This window comes from Heptranchias perlo, chromosome 31 (assembly GCF_035084215.1).
Source record: "Heptranchias perlo isolate sHepPer1 chromosome 31, sHepPer1.hap1, whole genome shotgun sequence".
NCBI lineage: Eukaryota > Metazoa > Chordata > Chondrichthyes > Hexanchiformes > Hexanchidae > Heptranchias > Heptranchias perlo.
In genome coordinates this window covers 29374800-29399924 of record NC_090355.1, presented here as the reverse complement: position 1 = coordinate 29399924, position 25125 = coordinate 29374800, and the positions used below count along the sequence as shown (strand labels likewise).

Below are 25125 nucleotides of genomic sequence, written 5' to 3'. Positions count from 1 at the left end.
GTTTCGTTTATCCCAACTCTCGCGAGATCCCCAGTGGCCGCGGGCGCTGAAGTATCGCGAGACGACCTCTTTTTATTAAAGGCAAGGCAAGACAAGATGGCAGCCTCCGTGACGGAGTTGCTGCGGGAGATTGCGGAGTTGGAAGAGCCATTGGAGGAACTGAGGAGCTTGAAGACCGCCGTCTACTCGGTGCCTCTGAACACGCTGAGCGAGCTGGCGACGGGCCTACGCTTTGGGGTGCTGTTCAGCCTGCTGAATAGCGACGACAGGCGAGTTTCTGTTGCGGGTCACTGTGGGGAGAACATAAGAAATAGGAGCAGGAGTAGGCCGTATGGTCCCTCCAGCCTGCTCCGCCATTCAATCAGATCATGGCTGATCTTCGACCTCAACTCCACTTTCCCGCCTGATCCCCATATCCCTTGATTCCCTTAGAGTCCAAAAATCTATCGATCTCAGTCTTGAATATTCTCGATGTGGAGATGCCGGTGATGGACTGGGGTTGACAATTGTAAACAATTTTACAACACCAAGTTATAGTCCAACATTTACCTGAGGAAGGAGGAAGCCTCCGAAAGCTTGTAAATTTCAAATAAAATCGTTGGACTATAACTTGGTGTTGTAAAATTGAATATTCTCAAGGACTGAGCAACCACAGCCCTCTGGGGTAGAGCGTTCCAAAGATTCACAACCCTCCCGGTGAAGAAATTCCTCCCCATTTCAATTTTAAATGGCTGACCCCTTATCCTGTGACTATGCCCTCTAGTTCTAGACTCTCCAGCCAGGGGAAACAGCCTCTCAGCATTTACCCTATCAAGCCCCCTCACAATCTTATGTTTCAATGAGATCACCTCTCATTCTGCTAAACTCCAGAGAGTATAGGCCATTCTACTCAATCTCTCCTCATAGAACAGCCCTTTCATCCCAGGAATTAATCTAGTGAACCTCTGTTTCACCGCCTCTAAGGCAAGTATACCCTTCCTTAGATAAGGAGACCAAAACTATACGCAGTACAGCGAAGTGCAGTCTGAGCCAGGCAACAGCTGTGGGGTTTTGCACAGGGGATGGACATGTCGCCTCAATCACCATTTATTGCTCGGTTATTAAAGATTTTGTGCCAAAATGCGCCAGTGCATAACCGACTTGGCTTATTTTTAAAGAGTTTACGGTGTGTAACTCATCCGAGAGCATTGCTGCATCCACGCAACTTCCAATTCACCCTAATTTCTGAACACTGATATGCATTTTTCTAAAATATATGCAATTAATTTGTTAATTTATTCTGTTGGATATAAAATTTAAGAGATTGTGATAACTAAATTTGCCTGGACAGTTTGGCTGCATCTCGCACCTTTGACCAGTGGCTAAATCTTCACCCTCCTAAAATTTTTCTCTACTTGTATGCCATTGCTCAATGAGACATTTTGTGATGAAAAGCTGTTGAAATGATGTATGTATCATAGTAGGTACAACACAGGAGGATTGTGCCTGTGCCAGCTCTTCGAAAGAGCTATCCGATTAATCCCATTCCCCTGCTCTTTCCCCATAGCCCCGTAAACTTTTTCCCTTTCAAGTATTTATCTAATTCCCTTTCAGACAGTGCATTCCAGATCATTATAACTCGCTGCGCAAAAAAATGTTTTCTCATGTTGCCTCTGATTCTTGCTGATCACCTTAAATCTGTGTCCTCTGGTTACCAATCCTTCGGCCACTGGAAACAGCTTCTCCTTATTTACTCTTATCAAAACCGTTCATGCCCTTGAACACCTCTATCAAATCTCCCCTTAACCTTCTCTGTTCTAAGGAGAATGACTCCAGCTTCTCCAGTCTCCAATAACTGAAGTTTGTCAGCCTGGTACCATTCTAGTAAATCTTTTCAGAACTCCCCCACAAGTGGAAACATTTTCACTACGTCTACCCTGTCATTATCTTAAAGACCTCCAACAGGTAACCCCTCAGTCTCTCCTCATTCTTCCTACCAAATGGCATCACTTCACACTTCTGTGTTAAATTTCATCTACCATGTGTCTGCCCATTTCACCAGTCTGTTACTATCCTCTAAGTTGTTTACTACATTTCCCAGTTTTGTGTTATCTGCAAACTTTGAAATTATACCCTGTATACCCAAGTCCAGGTCATTAATATAAAATAGAAAGAGCAGTGGTCCTAATACTGACCCCTGGGGAACACCACTGTATACTTCCCTCCAGTCTGAATAACAACAGTTCACCACTGCTCTCTGCTTTCTGTCCCTTAGCCAATTTTGTATCCTCGCTGCCATTGTCCCTTTAATCCCATGGGCTTTAATTTTGCTAACAATGTGTTTTGCTTATAATGTGAATGATTAGAATCATTTGATCTGGAAATTCCGATAACACATCACTCAAAACAGTTTGTCATCTGACCGTTGATATTTTCATTGTAATCACTCACATCGACTCGTTTGTTTTAATGGTTATTTTCAGCCTTTGTGCAATGGTCGTTGTCGAAAAAGATTTCTGTGTGGGACTATGAACTGATTTTGTACATCTGAAGTTTTTCAACTTGAGTGAACTGCTTTGGCTATTGTTTGTGAGGAGCTTTTTTTGTAAACAGTTGTTTGATAACTTGCATTGATATAGTGCCTTCAATGTAGTATAATGTTCCAAGACACTGCCTTGACAGATTTGCAGCATGAGTAAAGACTTTGTCATCAATCCAAAGAAAATAGCTCAGATAAACCAACTAACACTCAACAAGCATCACATAGCAGTCATCATCCTTGATAATACTGGACTCATTTCATTTGGGCAGCATGGTGATGTTGATCAATAATGCATGATTGTATTACAAAGGAGAGCAAGTCTAGGTCAAATGTTATCAGTTTGCACACTAAACTCAGTCGATCATACTGTTGTGATCTTGAATCTCCTCTTGGAGACAGTGTTACTAATAGGTGTCACATGTTCAGATGACTGACAAGTTTCCCAAGCTTGTTCTGTACAGTGAGCTCACACATAGCAAGTGCTCATGGTGTGGGGGCAGAAAGCACAACTTGAAGCTGTGTGGCCCTGATAAACTGTCAGGATGGCATTCAATACTAAGATAACAAGTGGACCAGTTTGAGATTTGATTATGTCAACAGCAACAAAATAAAGCATAGCTGCATAAACTGTTAACATCAACGATAGTAACAACAGTTGGACGGAAAAGATCACATGGCCCTATGTGAAGAAGAGTAGTGGCATTCTCCTGGTGTCCCGGGCAGCATGTATTCTTCAACCAACACCACTAAAATATATTATCTGGCCGTTTATCTGCTTGTTATATCATACCATGTCTCAATATAATTATGATGTGGAGATGCCGGTGATGGACTGGGGTGGACAAATGTAAGGAATCTTACAACACCAGGTTATAGTCCAACAAATTTATTTTAAAATCACAAGCTTTCGGAGATTATCTCCTTCGTCAGATGATTGAATGAAAAGGTTCTCAAATCGCATATCTTATACGATGTTGGGACAGCATCACACCAATCAAAAGGTGTCGTTGTTATTCAAACAGGCCAGTCACGGAGAACAGAACGTCCCAGTACACTCGATATACATTGTGTCTTTTACACAGGCAAGCAGAAAGAAACTTAAAATGGCAGAGAGAGAGAGAGAATTTTAAAAAACATATAAATTTTTTCCCCCTTTTTGCTGGTGGGGTTACGTGTAGCGTGACATGAACCCAAGATCCCGGTTGAGGCCGTCCTCATGGGTGCGGAACTTGGCTATCAACTTCTGCTCGACGATTTTGCGTTGTCGTGTGTCTCGAAGGCCGCCTTGGAGAACGCTTACCCGAAGATCGGTGGCTGAATGTCCTTGACTGCTAAAGTGTTCCCCGACTGGGAGGGAACCCTCCTGTTTGGCGATTGTTGCGCGGTGTCCGTTCATCCGTTGTCGCAGCGTCTGCATGGTCTCGCCAATGTACCATGCTCCGGGGCATCCTTTCCTGCAACGTATGAGGTAAACAACGTTGGCCGAGTCACAGGAGTATGAACCATGTACCTGGTGGGTGGTGTCCTCTCGTGTGATGGTGGTATCCGTGTCGATGATCTGGCATGTCTTGCAGAGGTTGCCGTGGCAGGGTTGTGTGGTGTCGTGGACGCTGTTCTCATGAAAACTGGGTAACTTGCTGCGAACGATGGTCTGTTTGAGGTTGGGTGGCTGTTTAAAGGCGAGCAGTGGAGGCGTGGGGATGGCCTTAGCGAGGTGTTCGTCGTCATCGATGACATGTTGAAGGCTGCGGAGAACATGGTGTAGTTTCTCCGCTCCAGGGAAGTACTGGACGACGAAGGGTACTCTGTTGGTTGCGTCCCGTGTTTGTCTTCTGAGGAGGTCTATGCGATTCTTCGCTGTGGCCCGTCGGAACTGTCGATCGACAAGTCGAGCGTCATATCCCGTTCTTACGAGGGCGTCTTTCAGCGTCTGTAGGTGTCCATCGCGTTCCTCCTCGTCTGAGCAGATCCTGTGTATTCGTAGGGCCTGTCCATAGGGGATGGCCTCTTTGACGTGGTTGGGGTGGAAGCTGGAAAAGTGGAGCATCGTGAGGTTGTCCGTGGGCTTGCGGTAGAGTGAGGTGCTGAGGTGCCCGTCTTTGATGGAGATTTGTGTGTCCAAGAAAGAAACCGATTCTGAGGAGTAGTCCATGGTGAGTTTGATGGTGGGATGGAACTTGTTGATGTTATCGTGTAGTCTCTTCAGTGATTCTTCGCCGTGGGTCCATAGGAAGAAAATGTCGTCGATGTATCTGGTGTATAGTGTTGGTTGGAGGTCCTGTGCAGTGAAGAAGTCGTGCTCGAACTTGTGCATGAAAATGTTGGCGTATTGGGGTGCGAATTTGGTCCCCATGGCTGTTCCGTGTGTTTGGGTAAAGAACTGGTTATTGAAGGTGAAGACATTGTGATCCAGGATGAAGCGGATGAGTTGCAGGATGGCGTCTGGAGATTGGCTGTTGTTGGTGTTGAGTACTGAGGCTGTTGCAGCGATGCCGTCATCGTGGGGGATACTGGTGTATAGTGCCGAGACGTCCATCGTGGTGAGAAGTGTTCCTGGTTCAACTGGTCCGTGGGTGCTGAGTTTTTGTAGGAAGTCTGTAGTGTCGCGACAGAAGCTGGGGGTTCCCTGTACAATGGGTTTCAGGATGCCCTCGACGTATCCAGAGAGGTTCTCACACAGGGTTCCATTGCCTGATACGATAGGACGTCCGGGTGTGTTGGCTTTGTGTATCTTTGGGAGGCAGTAGAAGTCTCCCACGCGGGGAGTACGTGGGATGAGAGTGCGTAGGATGCTTTGAAGGTCTGGATCAAAGGTCTTGATCAGTTTGTTGAGCTGGTGGGTGTGTTCTTTGGTCGGATCTGCGGGTAACCGTCTGTAGTGTTCCTGGTTGTCCAGTTGTCGGTATGCTTCCCTGGAGCGGAGAAACTACACCATGTTCTCCGCAGCCTTCAACATGTCATCGATGACGACGAACACCTCGCTAAGGCCATCCCCACGCCTCCATTGCTCGCCTTTAAACAGCCACCCAACCTCAAACAGACCATCGTTCGCAGCAAGTTACCCAGTTTTCATGAGAACAGCGTCCACGACACCACACAACCCTGCCACGGCAACCTCTGCAAGACATGCCAGATCATCGACACGGATACCACCATCACACGAGAGGACACCACCCACCAGGTACATGGTTCATACTCCTGTGACTCGGCCAACGTTGTTTACCTCATACGTTGCAGGAAAGGATGCCCCGGAGCATGGTACATTGGCGAGACCATGCAGACGCTGCGACAACGGATGAACGGACACCGCGCAACAATCGCCAAACAGGAGGGTTCCCTCCCAGTCGGGGAACACTTTAGCAGTCAAGGACATTCAGCCACCGATCTTCGGGTAAGCGTTCTCCAAGGCGGCCTTCGAGACACACGACAACGCAAAATCGTCGAGCAGAAGTTGATAGCCAAGTTCCGCACCCATGAGGACGGCCTCAACCGGGATCTTGGGTTCATGTCACGCTACACGTAACCCCACCAGCAAAAAGGGGGAAAAAATTTATATGTTTTTTAAAATTCTCTCTCTCTCTCTGCCATTTTAAGTTTCTTTCTGCTTGCCTGTGTAAAAGACACAATGTATATCGAGTGTACTGGGACGTTCTGTTCTCCGTGACTGGCCTGTTTGAATAACAACGACACCTTTTGATTGGTGTGATGCTGTCCCAACATCGTATAAGATATGCGATTTGAGAACCTTTTCATTCAATCATCTGACGAAGGAGATAATCTCCGAAAGCTTGTGATTTTAAAATAAATTTGTTGGACTATAACCTGGTGTTGTAAGATTCCTTACATCAATATAATTAGGGTTTAGACCTGCTGAATCAGATACGACTTCATATGTATAGTTTAAAAATCAATTTAATTTTTATTTATGACAAAGTATATCTGCAAAGCAGCAACATGACATTGTTGTAAGAGGACATTGTACTACATTGCTACAATGGGGCAACCTTACCAACAGGACACAGCGTTTAGCTCCGTCCTGGGAATTACGCCAAGCAAGATTTATTCTGTGGCGGGTTCAGCATAGCTCCCTGTCTGAGAAAGGAGACCCTTTCCTTTATACCCTTTATTACCATTGCTGTGTGACAGCTCTGCTGCAACTCCCTTTTGTTCAGCTTTCACATGAACTTTTATTACACGTGTCTGAGCAGATGGCACCCCTGTTGCTGACTCAATACTCTTGTGTCCTTACAATAAGAATTGGCAAACATCGACTACTTTTCACCTAGAACATTTTTTCCCTTTCTGAAAACTATTCAACTTTGCGAAGCTGCCCAAACAATCCAGACATAATTAACTATTTCAAAATATTGTGGTTTAACACTATATTATCATGTTTCTCCAATGCATTGTTAACTTTCACACAGTTACAAAATGATCAGTGACCTTCTGATATACAAAAAAAGCATTGGAAGTATTACACTAGCAAGCTCCATCAAATTAACCCTTTTCATTCTGGTTTATTACATTCAACCAAAGTTATGATCTAACATCTCAATTGCTGTTTATGGGACCTTGCTGTGTGCAAATTGGCAGCCATGTTTACCTACCTATATAATGGTGACCACATTTTGGCTATGAAACTCTTTGGGACATCTTGATGCAAAAAGGCGCTATGTCAGAAATGGGGATGTTTGCTGATGATTGCACAGTGTTCAGTTCCATTCACAACCCCTCAGATAATGAAGCAGTCTGTGCCCACATGCAGCAAGACCTGGACAACATCCAGGCTTGGGCTGATAAGTGGCAAGTAACATTTGTGCTAGACAAGTGCCAGGCAACGACCATCTCCAACAAGAGAGTCTAACCACCTCCCCTTGACATCCAACGGCATTACCATCGCCGAATCCCCCACCATCAACATCCTGGGGATCACCATTGACCAGAAACTTAACTGGACCAGCTACATAAATACTGTGGCTACAAGAGCAGGTCAGAGGCTGGGTATTCTGTGGCGAGTGACTCACCTCCTGACTCCCCAAAGCCTTTCCACCATCTACAAAGCACAAGTCAGGAGTGTGATGGAATACTCTCCACTTGCCTGAGTGAGTTCAGCTCCAACAACACTCAAGAAGCTCGACACCATCCAGGACAAAGCAGCCCGCTTGATTGGCACCCCATCCACCACCCTAAACATTCACTTCCTTCACCACCCGCGCACTGTGGTTGCAGGGTGTACCATCCACAAGATGCACTGCAGCAACTCGCCAAGGCTTCTTTCACAGCACCTCCCAAACCCGCGACCTCTACCACCTAGAAGGACAAGGACAGCAGGCACATGGGAACAGCACCACCTGCACGTTCCCCTCCAAGTCATACACCATCCTGACTTGGAAATATATCGCCGCTGGGTCAAAATCCTGGAACTCCCTTCCTAACAGCACTGTGGGAGAACCTTCACCACACGGACTGTAGAGGTTCAGGAAGGCGGCTCACCACCACCTTCTCAAGGGCAATTAGGGATGGGCAATAAATGCCAGCGACACCCACATTCCATGAACGAATTTTTAAAAATGCAAGTTCTTTTTTACCTACATCTTGTACTATTTTGAGTCTTCATTTTGATCAATATAGCTCATTTAAAAAAAAATATAGTTCCATATGTTTAAAGCAGTTTGCATTTTCTCACTTTTTAAATCATAGACGTCACTCGTGAGGTTTCCCCACTGTTTCATTTTTTAATTAATGCTGTGATTTTTTAAAAAATTATGAATATTCTCCCTAATGTTAGTACCTGCACCCTATTCAGTTGATGCACAGTTAGATTCTCAGTAAAAGGATATTGATTTGTATTTTAATAATTGGAATTTGAGTGAGCCATTCCTTCATTTGATTTGGATTATATTATGCAAATTGGGATTCACTATCAATGAAGTATTTAAGCATTAATTAAAGGATGATTTTGACGTGCAGGATGAAGCCTACAAGAGTTTCCCAGTAATATTTTCTGTTGCACGCAAATCATGCAGCTTTCTTGATAGATATAGGTTTAAAAAAAAATTCTTTCCAAAGTTGACAGTGCCCCTTTGAAGGGATATTACTCTCAGAAGTTTTCCGGCAGGTACATTTTCTGCAATAGAATGTCCTGAAGACATCAGCGGTGGCTGCTGTAAGTGTGCGTAGCAGTGGAAACTTTTTCCAGCAGATTTCCTAAATGCTTTGCTTTATATTTTTGTACTGATGGTAGCCATGGTACTGGACCAGCAACCCAGAAGTCATGAGTTCAAATCCCACCACGGCAAGTTTGTAAGTTGCATTCAATAAACCTGGTCATTTGTGGGCTGGCATCAGAAAAAAGACCATGAAAACTGCTGGATTATTAAAAACCCAACTGATTCACTAATTCCATTCAGGGACCAGAACACGCCACCCTGGCACGATCTGGCCTACATGTGACTCCAATCCCAAACAATGCATGCGGTTGATTTTTAGTGCCCTCAGGGCAACCGGGGGTGCGCAACAAATGCGGCCTTGCCACTGTCGCCCGCATCCCAAGAACAATTTTTTTTTTTACAAAATAAAGTTCAGAAATGTTTCTACTGGCCATGCAGTGATATTGTATAACTGATTGATTGCATCTCCTCTTGCTTACTAACCTGGTAGGTTGTCTGCCAGATCCGATTTTATTCTGTTTATCTAAATCTAGCTGTTCCCCTTTGTTCAGGGAACAGATCGACGTGTGTGTTGCCATTCTTGAGCGACTTCTGCAAACTTTGGAACCGGTCTACCTGGCTCAAAATTTCAAGGTGGAACTCCAGAAGGGACTTCAACATTCTGATGACAGTGTTAAAATCCTGGCAGTGTCCCAAGTAAGGCAGAAGTGTGTATTCCTTCAAAAATATCTTTAACTCTTATTGTTATAAATTGCGTTTTGAAACTCAAATTTGCTGTTACCTAATTTTTCAACCATATCGGTAACTTGCACTTTGGGCCTGAGCCTTTACCTTGGTTTTCCAGTTTAAAAAGAAGTTTGGAGACAGAAAAGTCAAACTGCACATGATTGGCACGACTAATGCAGTGACTGAAGGCTTTAAATAATCTTCCGAAAGTGCAGTCTAAAACCATATTCTATTTTATTTCAGACAATTTAATTGAATGAAAAATGATTGTTACTAATTTCAGTGCAAACGACGCAACAAAGGCACACACTTCTCTGTGCTATTTAGCTGTAGACTGGGCAACAACTGGTTATTTGCTTTTTCCTCCTCTTCTAAATGCCTATATTTAGCCATTGGTTTAAAAATTAAGACTTGTTATGCAAACATCGAGCTAACTCGCAGCAGTTAGTCACCTGATATGGCACCAACTGGATAAGAGTCGCCCTTGCAGAGGGAAGAATCGATTAGAGCTCTTACCTCAGTTGCATTTCAGCAGCCCCTGCCACCGGACCACAGACTAGCATTGCTGGAGATAGATTTGTATTTATAGTTCTTTCTTTCTTGCTCTCTCTCCCCCTCCCACCTCCTGCACCCACTTGTAGCAGTCTAGAAGAGGTGCTGAGAAAACCTCTCTGTAGAGATGGGAAAATTGGAGAGCCAACCCTTGTTTTGTGGCTGATTTATACATTGGAATAGGCATGGGTACTGCCTGCCCCCATGATTGGTAAGAGATATATAAATGTATTTTTGTTTTTGGTGTCCATCACAGCAGTTTAATAATAATGCATTTTACCGTTGCGATTTGTGGTTTTAATACATTGTAAAAATATAGTATGTGACATGTAGGGTTGGGGAAAAACTGGAGGCAGTTGGGGGCAGTGCAAACTAAATCTTTTTTAATATTGAGGTGCAACTGTTTGTCTTGTTTATATATAAAATTTGTAATTTTTTTCAGTAGGAAGAACATAATTCATAATGGATTCTTTACACTGCGTGTTAATTTTTCCAGATTGGGCGAATTGTTGAAAATGCAGATGCAGTCACGGCAGTCCTTGGCTCACCTGAGTTGCTCAGGGAGATGATTAACAGTATTGGTGGTGAAAGAATATCCGTCGCAAAAGAGGTGAGGTTACGTTTAGTCGGATACAAGTCAAATAATTACTGATGTCCTCTGAAAACTCTGGGGTGTAACATTCCACACAAGGGGCAGTGCTGACTCTTGATGTGCTAAAAAAAAGTATTCTTGTCGTACGTGGAGATGCTGTTGGTATAACAAGGTTGGCATGGTGCAAAGTTTTGGTGTGATCATAGTTTACAGCATAGAAGGCAGCCATTTGGCCCATTGCATCTGAATGGGGTCTTTGCAAGAGAAACTTCGGAACGAATCCAACTGCCCTGTTCTTTCCGTGTAGATCTGTATTTTCCTCTGCTATAAATATTTGCTACAAAGTAATGATATCGGCCGGTACTTCTGAAGGAGGTGTGGAGGGAGTTGAGCACCAGGATGTTGAAACCTGGAGGCAGGTCAATTTGTGCATCTCCTCGTGGCTGAATATAGAGCAGAACTCATAGACCTCGGCACATTTTTAAAAAGAATAAATTAAAATCAAATTCTTCTTCCTAGCTTGGTGCAAAAGAGAAACATTTATCTGTCACTACTGTTTTGACTTCTCTGATCAAAAATGGAACCAATCTTCCCTACAGTAACTTTGAATATTACATTGCAAGTTGATCGGTCACTGGGACAACTATTGCAGTGTTGATGCACTTTTATGTCAGCTTTTGTTTCTGTTGCCTGTTCCTGGCAAGCAGATGGTCCCCTGAGTGGTAGCAAAATACTTTGTTGGTGAACATTGCCTGTGCCTGTGCCTTCTCTGCCTTTTTTAGTGTGATGGGATGCATAAGTTTGTGATTGTGCATTTTAATTTTAATGGCATGATCCTAAATTCAATATTGCAGATGTGACCGTTATGGGGATGAGCAACTATGTAAATCTGTTCAGCGCTGGGCAACTATGTAAATGTGTTCGGCGCTGTATGCATTGTTTTGCTTATCTCAGGTGATATTTCCCTCGCCCCAGTAAGGGAGCAAAGAAACAATGGTGGGAAATTTATTGATGGTGTCATTTTTTTTCTTCAGGCAATCAAATCCCTTTCCAAAGTTGCCCAGAGTAAAGCTGGACTTGATGCATTGTTCATGACCAGTATGTTACAAGATTTGAAAGATGTCATGGGCACCAATGATGTGGTACGATACAGAGTCTACGAGGTACAGTGGATCTGCTGGAGTTGAGCTCCAAGATTTTTCTCCTTTAAGTAATATTCAACTTTTGATTATATTCTTTATCGCTTTCCTAAAGTCTCTGTTCGTTTGAGTAAATCTCAATTCATTTTGTATCCTTCAGTTAACTCTTTGTCCCTATGGTTGTATTTAACACAATACATTAAAAAGTGCATGTTCCTCACATACTTCAAAAATTCCTCAGCTCACTAGTCATTCGAGGGTGCACAAGAGGCCAGAGTTGGAGGAACGCAGAGCTCCCAAAGGGAACTGTCCACAGCTCCCTTTAAAGAGTGAGTCACCCATCACAACCCTATTTTAACCATTAAATAGATGTGAAGAACTGCGATTCACTTGAAAGGTCTGTTTATTTTGACTGGAGTTAAAACATTTCTTGAATGCTGGTGACAATTTGGAGATGTTACTGAGCCCAATACTGTTGTGGAGCTTAATATTGGTAGATAGTTGCTTATCTCGGATACTTCGGAAGTTTGGTCATTTAAACTGATTGTTGATCCAGCCCCATTTGTCTTCAGGCCTCACATAACCTAACATCAGAGGATTGAGATATGAGGAAAGGATGAAGAAACTTGGGCTTTTCGAGTTTGAAAAGCGGTGACTGAGAGGGGACTTCATAGAAGTACCCAGAGAGATGTTCACTATTAGCAGAAGCTTTAGGATAAGGGTACATGGATTCAAGCTTAGACAGAAACGGTGAATATACAGAAAAGAGATAACTTCTTCATGCTGAGGATGATGAATGAGGAATAGCTAGAGTGGAAATGGAGGGTGTTACAAATTTCAAGAGGGTGATGGATAAGATGATGAGTTTTTTTGGCAGACAAGATCAGTTGAAGAGTCTGAGAGATAAAGTGGGGCTTGATGTCAGAGCTTTGAGACTGGCTCAATGGATGGAAATGGTCTTTTTCATACCTGCACAACTCTATATTTCTGTATATGCCATCTTCATGTTCAAATCCCTCCACGGCCTTGCTCCTCCCTATCTCTGTAACTTCCTCCAGCCCTACAATCCTTTGGGAACTCTGCGTTCCTCCAACTTTGGCCTCTTGTGCACCATCCAATCCCTTGCCCCCCCCCATTGGCAGCCATGCCTTCAGCTGTCTAGGCCCTACACTCTGGAATTCCCTCCCTAAACCTCCCCACCTCTCTCTCCTTTAAGACCCCCCATAAAACCTACCTCTTCGACCAAGCTTTTAGCCACCTCCTAATATTTCCTTCTTTGGCTTGATGTCAGTTTTTGTCTGATTACGCTTCTGGGAAGGGGTTTGGGACTTTTTTCTACAATGTGAAGGGAAGTTGTTGTAATGGACAGGGGGTGAGTATGGATGGTCTTTGCTCGCTATTTCCATATACAAGATAGTAAACGTATAAAAAGGTAAATCTGGAGCACTGCTTCAAGCTGAACTATGGCAGTAGGTCAAAAGGGTTTAAACTGATAAACGGCAAATTTAGGACATGTCCAGAAATTACTCTTGCGGAACTTGGAATGGACTTATGCATAGATTAGTGGAGGCAAAAATAACACTGCTTTTTTGTAATTTTCCCTCTTTGTGGTATTGTGTCCAAAATGACAGTAGGGGTGATATGAGTCTTGATTTGACCTGGTTTTGTGTTGAATCCTTTAAAGGAAAACACCAATTGCATTGCAGTTGTTTGCACCACTTGCACTTTTTTGGTTGTTGAATTCATATGTGACGGTAACTTTATTTTTTGTAGTCCCTCTTTTTGGTCTCCCCGGGCAACCGCAGATGAGGAGACCTCCTCTCAGTCATCTGTTCATACCTCTCTAATAGGCTGCTAGGAGGTGCTTGAGTTTCCTGCTTTCTTCTTTTTCCCCCTCCCTTTGCTCCCAGCCCCAAATGAGGCTGCGTTAGGTCCTCACTTAGTGCAGCTGTCATCAGGAGCTCAGGAGAATAGGCAAGTCAAACCCGGCATTGCCATGCAGCTTCTCTAGTACCTGGAGTTGTTTAGTGGTGCTGTGTTTTCTATTGAATATGCAGTATCATTTTAGTACAGTAAGCCAGCTCATTATTATGTACTATCCTGAAGAAAATTCTGACACCAAGTTGCTTTATTATTTAATTTTTATTTGTTGAATTTCTGCCTAAAAGTACAATTAATAATCCAAATCTATTAACCTAAAATAACTTGACCATTATGCATCTAATCCTGAGAGCAGCGTTAAGCTCCATTGTACTTTCGCCTTGCAGCTGGTGGTGGAGATCTCGTCTGTGTCGCCCGTTTCCCTGGGATATTGCGCCAACAGTGGTTTCATATCTCAGCTGCTCGGTGAGCTTGCAGGGGACGATGTTCTGATCAGGTGAGAACTTTACTGCCTGCTAGAAATTTGCTGTATTACTTTGGAAGGAACTAGATAACTTTCAATTACTAACCTTAACCAGCAAATTTTGGAGGTGTCTGTTACTTAAATGGAACCACATGTTTTTGTAGCCTCAGTGGTTATATTAGACCATTTTCTCATTTTGGCCTGGGTCACTGGATTTACCATTGTAGGAAAGGAGGTAAAAGCAGTGGCCCAGGCCAAAATTGAAGGGGCAATACCAAGTCTGGCTTTGGGTTGCTCAGCTACAATTGTGCCTCCTGCTCATAGAGCACCGTTGACAGAAAATTATGTGAACAAAATCATCCAACCAACTGTCTGGAGTCAGATTAATTGTGGCAAGAGGAAAAATGGGGCTAAATATCTGAAGGTTTCTCTGGCACTATACAAGCTAACAACTCAGAACTGTCCACAATTTGCCACTAATTGGCAATCTCACTCCAATCATTAGGATGCCTGGGTTGGAAAATGGAAATGTCACACTGGTGCAGTAGTGATTAATTTCTGGGCTTGGAGTTAAAATACATTGTTGAGATAATGTTAGGTTAGATTCAGGATCAGTCTAGCTTATGTATGACCTGGGAGTGTTTGCTGACACTGGGGCACCCAAAATGGAAAAACTGTTTCCCCATTATTGACAAACTTGTTGCTTTTCTAAGTAAGATTCCCTGTCTAAAGATAATTTGATATTCTAGGCATGTGCACGGTCAACTGGTTTGCGATGGCCCAAGTGTCTTTTTACAAAGAACCATTACAGCTGAGAGAGAGAGACTTTCGTCTCATCAGTCTGGGCTGGATTCAAACCCAGATCACCAAGGTGAAAAGAGTGTGATTACCCACTGGACCATTCGGCTCTTCTTCTCCCACCCTGTGTAAAAAATAATTGCAGGATAATGACTAATCCAATGAATTACAAGCGTTTCGATTTAATTTCAGAGCTACTGCCATAGAGATGATTACTGCACTCGCTCAGAGTCAGCACGGACGGCAGTACCTTGCTCAGCAAGGTACCATTGATAGAATCTCAAACATGATCATTGGTGCAGATTCGGATCCCTTCTCTGGCTTTTATCTACCAAGTAAGTAAAGGAAATAGTTTTATACTTCCCCCTCTTTTTTTCCCAACCCAGTAATAAGAAAAAGTCACGGGTAAGAATCTGTTTCCTCTGGCGATTTAATTCACCCGGCTTAGTATACGTTACAATTTTCCACTCCCCTAATATTTTTTAACCCCAGTTCCTGGTAGATTGTTCCAAATGTTCATCCCCTTCGAGTAAAGATTTTTTTCCCCCAAATGTATCGGTTTTAAATTTACTTTTTCACTAGCCTTGAAGTACTTGCTCTACTTTCCAATAATGAGTTTTTAAAAAAAATTAACTCTTCAAAATGTGTTTGTATAAGAATGGTAACGCAGAATAGCCTCTCCACCTCACTCCTCCTCTAACGCTCCTTAAAACCTACCTCTTCCACTAAGCTTTTGATCACCCGTCCTAATGTCTCCCTCTTAAGCTCGGTGTCAATTTTTTATGAGTATGCTCCTTTGAAGCGCCTTGGGACGTTTTACTATGTTAAAGGCGCTATATAAATGCAAGTTGTTGTTTTGTAGACAATATTTTTTTGGCTGTGAGTTAAAAGCTGCCATTTAATCAAGGAATTCAGAGCATATCCTAAAGCTTGACCAAAAAAAAAAATATTCTGAATCACGGATCTATTTAAGGGACTCTGGAGCTTCTAAGTGAAATGCTAACTCCAGCAGCACCCATTGGCTAAGGAAGGGGGAAAATTACCAGGACTACTGTGCTGATCGTGATACTGTGACCTCTGCTAGAAAGTGGATCTGGGTGGTGGTTCCACTGTGATGCCCTCTATGGTAGAATAGGCCTATTAATGTTTATTGTTTAGGCGCACACGTGAACGATCACTTGTTTGAAGAACCAGAGTGGGGTGTCCGTGGAACATGGATCAGTACCTTCAGGAGAGGGCGGGGGAATTCACTCCTTGTGGTAGGTATTGGAGCTCTATTCAGCATCTCCCCATAAAGGGAATATTGAGATCAGTGACTGAGAATTATGGCCATTAATCCCGGTCCTACTATTGCACAGTACTACTTATTGGAGCTGTGAATGTAGATGTTAAAATTCTTTTGCATTGTCCTGACACACCTGGTGCCTGTGTACGCTCCTCAGTCTGAGTTTGTATTTATTGCTTTTTTTGTAGATTTAGTGAAGTTCTTTGGAAATTTGGCAATGGTTGACAGTCCTCAACAGATCTGTGAGCGTTATCCTGCCTTTATTGAAAAGGTGTTTGAGATGATTGAAGGGCAGGAGCCAACCATGATTGGAGTTGGTTTGGATACCCTTGGGCTTCTTGGAACATGTATTGAAGGAAAGCAAGTTCTACATAAAACAGGTAAACAATGTTATTGCTTCAATTCCCAGCTGAACTATAGATAAATAAATTGAGTATTTTTTCTCTTTCAAGTTGGGTGTGAAAGGTGCTATATAGAAGTCGTCTTTCTGAAATTCCACCTACAATTCACTGCTGTAATACTAATGTGCAGGATGATGTGTAAACTAATTTACTCCATCATTCTGGTAAATAGAATTAAACCTTTAGCATGACATTGACCAGCTTATTTACAGATCAGATTCCCTGAACTCATTAGCAGTCTAAGGAGTAATTTATAATTAGATTTTTTTTTTCTCACCCTTCCATTTAGCATTGTTTATCATCTATTCTCACTCTGTGTGTTTGTGTCTCTCTAGCTAGCTTAAGACTGCTGTGGCAAATTGTAACGCCCCTACCCGGCTAAGATCAGTTAACTCTGCATAGGCCAGGGATTCCACCTGGTTGACCTTTTGCACCTGTAAACGGGGTTTTATTTGTTGTTTCTTTGTTTTAACTTTGCCTTTAATAAATTGTACGTGTACTTTATGAAGTAACTACTTTTTGTCATACAATACTTGTAGGACAGTATTTGGGATTGTGGCCATGCCACGAATCGCATTTTTTTTTGGTGGGGTGGAGGGGGGGGTCAATTTAAGAAAACACTATTTGGGATTTATAATTTGGCTGATTTGCAGTTTAAATCTAGAGACATTTGATGAGTTGTCTGTCAGTTGGAGCGATCAGAAGATTGAGGTGTCGCACATTAATTTCCAGTAAGCTTAGCAGCAGCATAAGCAGCTAATTGTTCTTCCTGGGCGCACTACCTCCCAAATTACTTTGCGCATAAGATCACGTTCCAGTTAATAGGAACTTGCCTGTTGCAGAAGTCCTTTGCACCAGGCACAAGAAACAGTATCTTGAATACCCGAATCGTTAACACTAGTCTGGCTGAAGAATCACAGTACCTGGAGGTTTTTTTTCCTGCTCTTATACTAAAATGCAGAATTATAATTTAAAGTTTTCCCTGTTTTCCCAAATATATTCAGGTAGTACATTCCAGGAGGTTTTGAGAAAGCTGGGTTTGATCTCGTGCAACTCTTCCACAGACACACGAGTCCGCTGCCTCGACACTATTGCTTCTCTCCTCTCTCTGCCGGTAAGAACCCAGTAAAAATGTTGCATGTAAGCAAGATAAAGTTCAAAAGGTCCTGGATTTGGATTGTGGCTGTAGATGAGATTATATGCCTGCCCTAGATAGTGCAAGAACAGAATTTGAATCGACCTCTGTGATTAAAAAAGCATATGAGTTCTTTCCACCACCTCCACCGCACCCCTGCCTCCCAAAATAAAAAAAACTTTACAGGCATTTTGCTACTTAATTCACATCCATTTTCAAAAATGATTTTCTGTGAGCACACTAAATATCAGTGCTGTTTTTGCCAAAGTAAGCTGTAAGATGCAGAGTCCACTTTTGCTCTATAAGCTTACCTTTTAAAAGTAATGGTCTCCAGAGTCATCCCTTGTTTAAATGGAAAGTGCACTGAATTCACATTACCCTGAATGTTATGCAGGAAGATGTATCTGGCCACCTATTGATGTTTCTTAATCATAACCTTGTTATTGTGTTTGTTTTAAAGTTATTGGTTTAAGAACAGCCCAGAAGCGTGTTTTTTGGGTGGCATTCCCCTTCACAGTGACATGAATGGGGAGTTCTGCCTATGTGATCCATCAGATCTACAACATGACTGTCGATCTTCAGGTCACTGTCACTTGATTGTCTCATTTCAGTCAGTCAAACAACGGATCTTGTAAAAGTTACTTCCACCTCCTGAATGAGCGGTAAGGCAGAGAAGTGATATAGATTTTAAACTTAGAAAAATATAGGAGATAAAGTTCGACTAGAGTTTTTTCAGTTGGAAAAATAGTAAAATTACGTTTTTAAAACTTAAACTAGGATGGAGGGAAGAGGAGAGTACAGGAGAGAGAAAATGGAATGACTGGGCAAACACAGGTAAAAGTGTTTATGTAAAATAGTTTTAGTTGTGTAGGGTTAGTATTGCAGTAATAGCTATCCCTGCTGTTTGAATAGTATTATCATTAATATTGCAGCAGGGGGCAATTTCAGTGTCATAGTGTGTGAACTGAAAGCAAAGCGAGGGAGCAAGGAGTTTCCCCTGAACCTCTTGGGTATCTGAGGGTTAATAAACTAGATTTCAAATCACTATGGCTTAATTTCTAGTGTACTGTACTAAATTCTGATCTCCCAGTGCCCATTAAAGTGCAACAGGTGTCAGACATCTCCAGTTACCAATAGCAGCATATAGAGTTACTTATTCAGTAGCAACCTCAGATCATATTTCATGTTAAATGCTCGTAGTGAATCATATTGGTTATTAAAGACCTTTATTAAAAAAATATATAATTAATTTGAGCTCCTTGGCTTGGTAATCTCAATTGAGCTGATCTTTTCTGGGAATATGGGGCAAAGATAGCTGGAAAAGCTTCCCAGCACATGTAATCTCTGTAGGAAAAACACAGTCACCATCCACAAGGGTGTGTGTTCTACAAAGCTTGTACCCACCCAGTGATGACATATTGTAGTCATGTTTGGCATGCTGTGGAGGAAAACTATCTCTTGCTCCTGTACTCTGTGCTGATCATGATGACTGGGCTGGATCAGGCTGGCCTCCTCTGTGCCAGACTGAACATCCTCCTGTATTGTGTTGCAGAACTATGTCCAGGACGTCTGTGGTCTATTGGATCATGTGAGTGGAGCAGAGTTGCATAGACATAGACGATTGTGAGGATTGTAATCAAAAAATTCTATAATTCTGTATACTGCAAAATGTCTCCACTATAACACTGAAGAAAACATGCTTCAGGCAGTAAAGGGTGTGGGTGCTATACTAGCTTTCTGCCAGTATAGACTCTAGTGGATTGATATTGCTACATTTCATTTCACTAAACAAATTCCTCTGCCTTCACACTGATTTTTCTCCAGGTTTTGGATTTTTGGGCCGGAGGATTTTGAAGAGCTAACTGGAAAGAACTCCCTTGTCTTTTTAATGTATTTTTAATGCTTCAAACTTAAAATTCATGGATAATTGGGTTAAATTTATAGAATTTAAAATGGTAGTCATTTTATTAATTGCACATACTTGGCTGGTACCTGAAACTGGGAGATTATTTCAGATTAGTGTCTCCTAAAACAAGGCTGCAATGGGTTTATGTTGGACCTGTGCTGGAGATCTCTCTATAATCTGAAGTGCTGTGTACTTGTGTGAATAAAATTCACTATATATCCAACAAACAGTTTTGAAATTGCCCAGTGTTGTGTGGAGTGTGTTTGGTGTATATTAACTAATTCTTTATCCATGTTGCCAAACACAATTTGGAGAGAACGATTGATCCAAGGTGAGCTTTTCATTTGGAGCAGTTCCTGACTTGCCGCAGTCCATTGAGCCCATAATTTATGGCAAGCATGCAATGTGTGGTGCGTTTTAAAGGTAATCAGGCTCCATAGGGTGTCAGAATGTTGTGATTGTATTTGCACACTGGACTGTTACAAAGCCTATAATATTTGCAAGATCTGTTTCCCCAGTGGGTGTTGGGTCTACAAAAAGAAAAACTGCTACAATATATTGGGATTCTACTGTCTCGGGTCTGTCCTGCTTCTTCAAAACACACACTCCTGCTGTGCATGCCTACCGGTTCAGTACTGCATCAGAGGTTTCACCCGCAGCCATCTGTGACATTTTCTTATGCCATTGCTGTTTCACTTTTCCATCAATTTCACAGACTGACCAGCAAACCGAGGACCTTCTAGGGATGACAGAGTCCTGGTTCCAAGCTCTGCATAGCCACCCAATGGAAACATTCGGCAGTATGAGCTCCCAGCCTTTCCCAGAGATTCATATTGGTGCTCTAAAAGTCTTCACTGTGAGTCTTTTGTCATTAGCATGCAAAATCCAATTTCTTCTTTTTCGTAAAATGTTTAGACGCTCTGACCTAACTATTTAAAACTCCAGATATTATGCATGTGGGATGAGTGGTAACACTAAGTGATCCAGTAGATTTAAGTGTTGATATGCTTGTTTGCAAGCATTTTGCTGCTGATTGTGTTTTACTGGGTGTTATTTTCACAATTAGTGGCAGCATTGGGAGATGCAAATCAGACACAGGTGAATAGTCCTATGCAGTTGTACAATGGATTTTATAAATATCAAATTTACGAGTGAGATTTAGGACATTTCTTCAGGCACTTAATGTCCTAAATCTCTCAAATTTAATTTTTAAAAAAATTATAAAATCCATTGTACATATCACTTACAACTGCCTTTTTGGTTTGACAGTGTGTATTTTCTGCAAAAGATTTTATTTTAAAATATTACAGCAATGTGTTTAGGGAAGACGCTGATATTTATCCATATTGTTCTTTAACGGTACACACATTCTACCAGTTTTTCTTCAGGAATAAAATTCTTATGAATGTATGAGTTGCGCCTATATTCAGTGAGATTTAAGATATGACTCGTGCATCCAATTTGACATTAATTATGTTGAAATATTTTTTGCATTTCAGTCAAATCATATCATTTTGTAACTTATTTACTGGTTCCCAGTGTTGTCAGCCACAGCCCTCTGCATCTCTCACTAATTTGGTTCCCAATTAGAATCTGTCGTTTTTAATTACCCGATATGTGGTATGTTGGATTACCATCTATATCCCACTCCTAACCCTGACGGTAACTCTATCCCAGTTTTGTCCCTTGTAACTCTACTCCACTCAACTCATGAGTGCATTTTAATCAATCAAAAAGGCAGGGGGGAGAAATTGTTGGTTCTTTATCTGTTCTCAAAAACATGGATGTTTATTGAGTTGTAAAGGCTGTTTTTGTTATCGTAATTGATATTTTTTAATGACTTTTCCTTCGTCTCCCTTTTAAATGCAGGCAATTGCTAGCCAGCCTTGGGGTCAGAGGCTGATGATCAGCACGCCAGGATTTGTGGAATACATTGTCGACAGGTCAACTGCACCTGACAAAACCTCAAAGGATGCCAAGTACGAACTAGTAAAAACTCTTGTAGCTTCCAAGACAGTAGCCGAAATCTTTGGGAATCAACATTACCTGCAGCTCCGAGCATACCTGCGGGAAGGCCCTTACTTTGTGAAAGCAGTTGCAACCGTTGCCGTGGAAGGTGGAGAATAATCGTCCGAGTCTGATCATTAAAGATGTTGATTAAAGAAAAATACTAAGTCTTTAAATTAATTGTCACTGAATTCTTGTAAAGACATACTACAAGAAGCTTGACTTCAAACAGAAGCTTCAATCAAGTGGAATTTTCATGCTGTCTTGACCACCTTTTCCTTTCCCCTTCCCTCCCAAGCTATTAAGCAATCCATGGGCAACGGTAAGATATGCAACTCGGAATATAAAAAGCGCCCGACATTTTGAGATTTCGGGCCAGAGTGATATATTTTCTCGTACAGCATCCACGTGACTTTTTCCAGCTGTAAATCACAGTTTCTTATTTGGTATATAGGAGCTTTTGAAGTTTGTAAAGTGATGTTTGAAGTTTCCTCACCAGGTAGATGCCATTGCAAGGCTTCAATCGCTAAGCAAGTTACAGGAAACCTTTCCTAGCAGCTAACACGCTGGCAGCAAGTTTCAACTAAAACATGGTTTTTGCAACCTGTGACATTTGGTGATGACCTTTCCTTTTGTTTACAGATGATGAAGGAAAGCACTCCACTAGAGTTTGGGGTGTCTAACTTAATCATGTACTTTCTGCGGTTAGAAGAACTGCAATTTCAAAGGCAGGGGAATTTCTACAGACCACTGTTACCACGTCTGCTGCATTCCACTTTGATTTAGTGAGGTTCCAGGGTGTTTATTATTTGTGGACATCTGTAAACTAGATTGTAGCAATGTAGGATTTTTTTTAAAATTCTGAAACCAGGTGATAAGCAAAGGCCACTAGTGCTGGACACCAACCAGGCCAAAAGCAATGATCTAAATCAAGTAACATTGATTACGTGATGCCACATTTGGGCATTTAACAAATTGTACAAGGAAGGGAGGACTGAGGGATTGCTGCTGTCTGCAAATGACAATGTAAACAGGACTTTGTACATAGTAAGGGATAATAAAAACAGAAAATGCTAGAAAAGCTCAGCAAGTGAGGCAGCATCTGTGGAGAAAGAAACAGAGTTAACGTTTCAGGTCGAAGACCTTTCGTCAGAGTACATAGCAAGGGCCAATGTGCAAATCAGTGTTCTTGGATTCCTTCTTTCCCCCCCCCCCCCAGCTACTTATTTTGCCATACCTGTGTTCTGTGGAGTATAATCTTCAGCTGTCCAGTAGCTGTAGTAATAATCGCACCTTTTCTTTTTTCAGGGCACTTTCCACCACACTCTTCTTTCTTCGCCTTCCCCCCAAAAAGTTTCCACATTGCTGATACTATAGCAGGCTTGGTGTTCGTTGAAAATTCCTTTGCATTCTAGTTTTAACCAACAATCCCCCTCTGGTCCCGCCCCCCCAATCCATTACCACCAAGGGAAAAAAAAAATACTTTGTGCAGATATTTTTGTGACTGGTATATAGAGACCTGGTGTGCACATCGGGCCGGAACTTGCTCCGACCGGCGTGGCAAGGCTCTCCGCACATCCTGCAGAAATAAAGTACTTTACTGCGTGGCCCACGCCGTCCACTTGCTCCGTTTTCAATTCTTCTCGAGTGATGCACTCCGAGATCAGCGTAGGCCCTCATGCGCATGCACAGACTGTGGGAATGGAAGCCCCGCCCTCATGCAGGCAAGTAAAACTCATTCATTTAATTATTTTATTTTAAATTCACAAGCTTTCGGAGGCTTCCTCCTTCGTCAGGTGAACGATGTCACCTGACGAAGGAGGAAGCCTCCGAAAGCTTGTGAATTTAATTTAAAATAAAATTGCTGGACTATAACTTGGTGTTGTAAAATTGTTTACAATTGTCAACCCCAGTCCATCACCGGCATCGCCACATCATTCATTTAAAGTGACTTTCCCTATATTAGTCTAAATAAAAATTTAACATACCTTATTAGAAAAAGGGAAGGAAATTATTTATTATGTCTGAAACATACAAAAATTAAGTTTTAAAAAAATTTAATGTTAATTTTTAAATCAAATATTATCAGACATTCCACATTTTGAAAATGTAATATTTTGTTTTGCAGTCATTATAAGTCACCGCGCTTTTAGAAAGTAATGTAGGGCTGGTGTTTTCAAGCGTACCTTCTCGTGGCATAAGTATCTTCGTTCCAGCTGGGCAGATGGGTAAGTTTATGGATATTTGCTGATTGTAGTGTAGGTGGCCCTTTAATTCGTAACTTGTCAAAATGCCGGTGAACTAATCTGAGCAAGTTTGTGATTTCGGGGTTTTACTGCGCGTGTGCGCATTCGCAAACTTGCTCCGATAGATTCGACAGTGGTTGGAGTGGGTGCCGTTACGGAGCAGCGTCCCGACTGAGTAAGTTCTGCCCCAATATGTACCGAGAGAGACTTTTAAAATAAACTTTCCTTTTTTTTTTAAAGTGTTATTTAAACACTTCCTGAAAGGTGGGGAAACTAAACTGTGTCCCTAGCCTAAGTGGGGGGTAAAAGTAGCCCTGGTTCCTGCTGCTGATAAATATCCACTGGTGTTCGTTCGTTCATTCGCAGGTGTGAAGGCTCTCATGGTACAATAGCTGCCTGCACTTAGTGTCCAGATTCAACCAGCATAAAATAGTCACCTTAGCAAAGTACCAGCAGCTGTGGAACTATACCCTAGCTGGAGTCAAAACCTTCAACAGAAGAGGGGAGAAAATTTACATTGTCTTATAAAATGTGGATTCATATCTGGAAGAGAATTGAGATTGTGATTTACATAGTTTTTTACAATATTCTGCAATATGAAATTAAAAATCTGCCAAATTAGCCCATCTTAAATGTATCATGGGTGTAAACTATACTGCTACTGGACATATGAAGTGATCTTGGTTTATGTTTCAAAGACCTTGTGGTAGCTAGTTTAAGAGTAGCATTGAGTGAGAGTGAGCTGGCAAGTTGCCATCCTCGCCAGTGGGATACTAGGGGAAAGGTTGAATAATCTCTCTTAAAGTGACTGCGTGTTGCCTTCAAAAATAAATCTGAAAGTCATGATACCAGTGCAAATTGATTATGGGTGGACAGGGTTAGTTCTTCTGTGCCCATGGCCTGAACTAATTAATTATGCAGCAGCAGTGCTGACATTTAAAATCCGTACAGCTGTTTCTTGCCCTGCTCATTTCTTAAATAAGCTTCACAGATTCCGTCTGGAAGAAGCATACATTCCGTCTGTCACATCACAGGACACCCTGGTGAAATGCTTTACTACTAGAATCCCTCATCACTAATCCTCTGCAGCAAGTACATGCACTCCAAAGCCAGGCAGAGTTCAACAACTGTGTGAAGACAGCAGTTGTCTGATCCTCTTTCCTTACAATGTGACTAGATTATACTTGTAATCAGTTCATAGTGTCTACACTGGGGTGTGGGTTGGATAATGTTGTTGCAACTGTATACATGCACATCAGATCCTAAACTTATACACACCCACAAATAAAGATTCTGAAGGTCA

General features: G+C 42.1%; 1 protein-coding gene across 1 annotated transcript; it reads left to right on the top strand.

Annotated features, from left to right (window-relative positions):
• The first annotated feature begins 85 nt into the window (after positions 1 to 85).
• psmd5 (proteasome 26S subunit, non-ATPase 5) lies at positions 86 to 25125 on the top strand. The gene is made up of 10 exons (XM_067969856.1): positions 86 to 269; positions 9243 to 9387; positions 10466 to 10579; positions 11596 to 11724; positions 13968 to 14077; positions 15035 to 15177; positions 16316 to 16507; positions 17533 to 17642; positions 20285 to 20425; positions 21439 to 25125. Exons 1-10 carry the CDS (start codon positions 97 to 99, stop codon positions 21694 to 21696), a joined length of 1515 nt encoding a protein of 504 aa, XP_067825957.1. The 5' UTR covers positions 86 to 96; the 3' UTR covers positions 21697 to 25125.

Coding starts and splice junctions, on each gene's coding strand:
- psmd5 (XM_067969856.1), top strand. CDS start 97: ATGGCAGCCTCCGTGACGGAGTTGCTGCGGGAGATTGCGGAGTTGGAA. Junction 10,580..11,595: donor GAATATCCGTCGCAAAAGAG/GTGAGGTTACGT, acceptor TTTTTTCTTCAG/GCAATCAAATCCCTTTCCAA. Junction 14,078..15,034: donor GGGGACGATGTTCTGATCAG/GTGAGAACTTTA, acceptor ATTTAATTTCAG/AGCTACTGCCATAGAGATGA.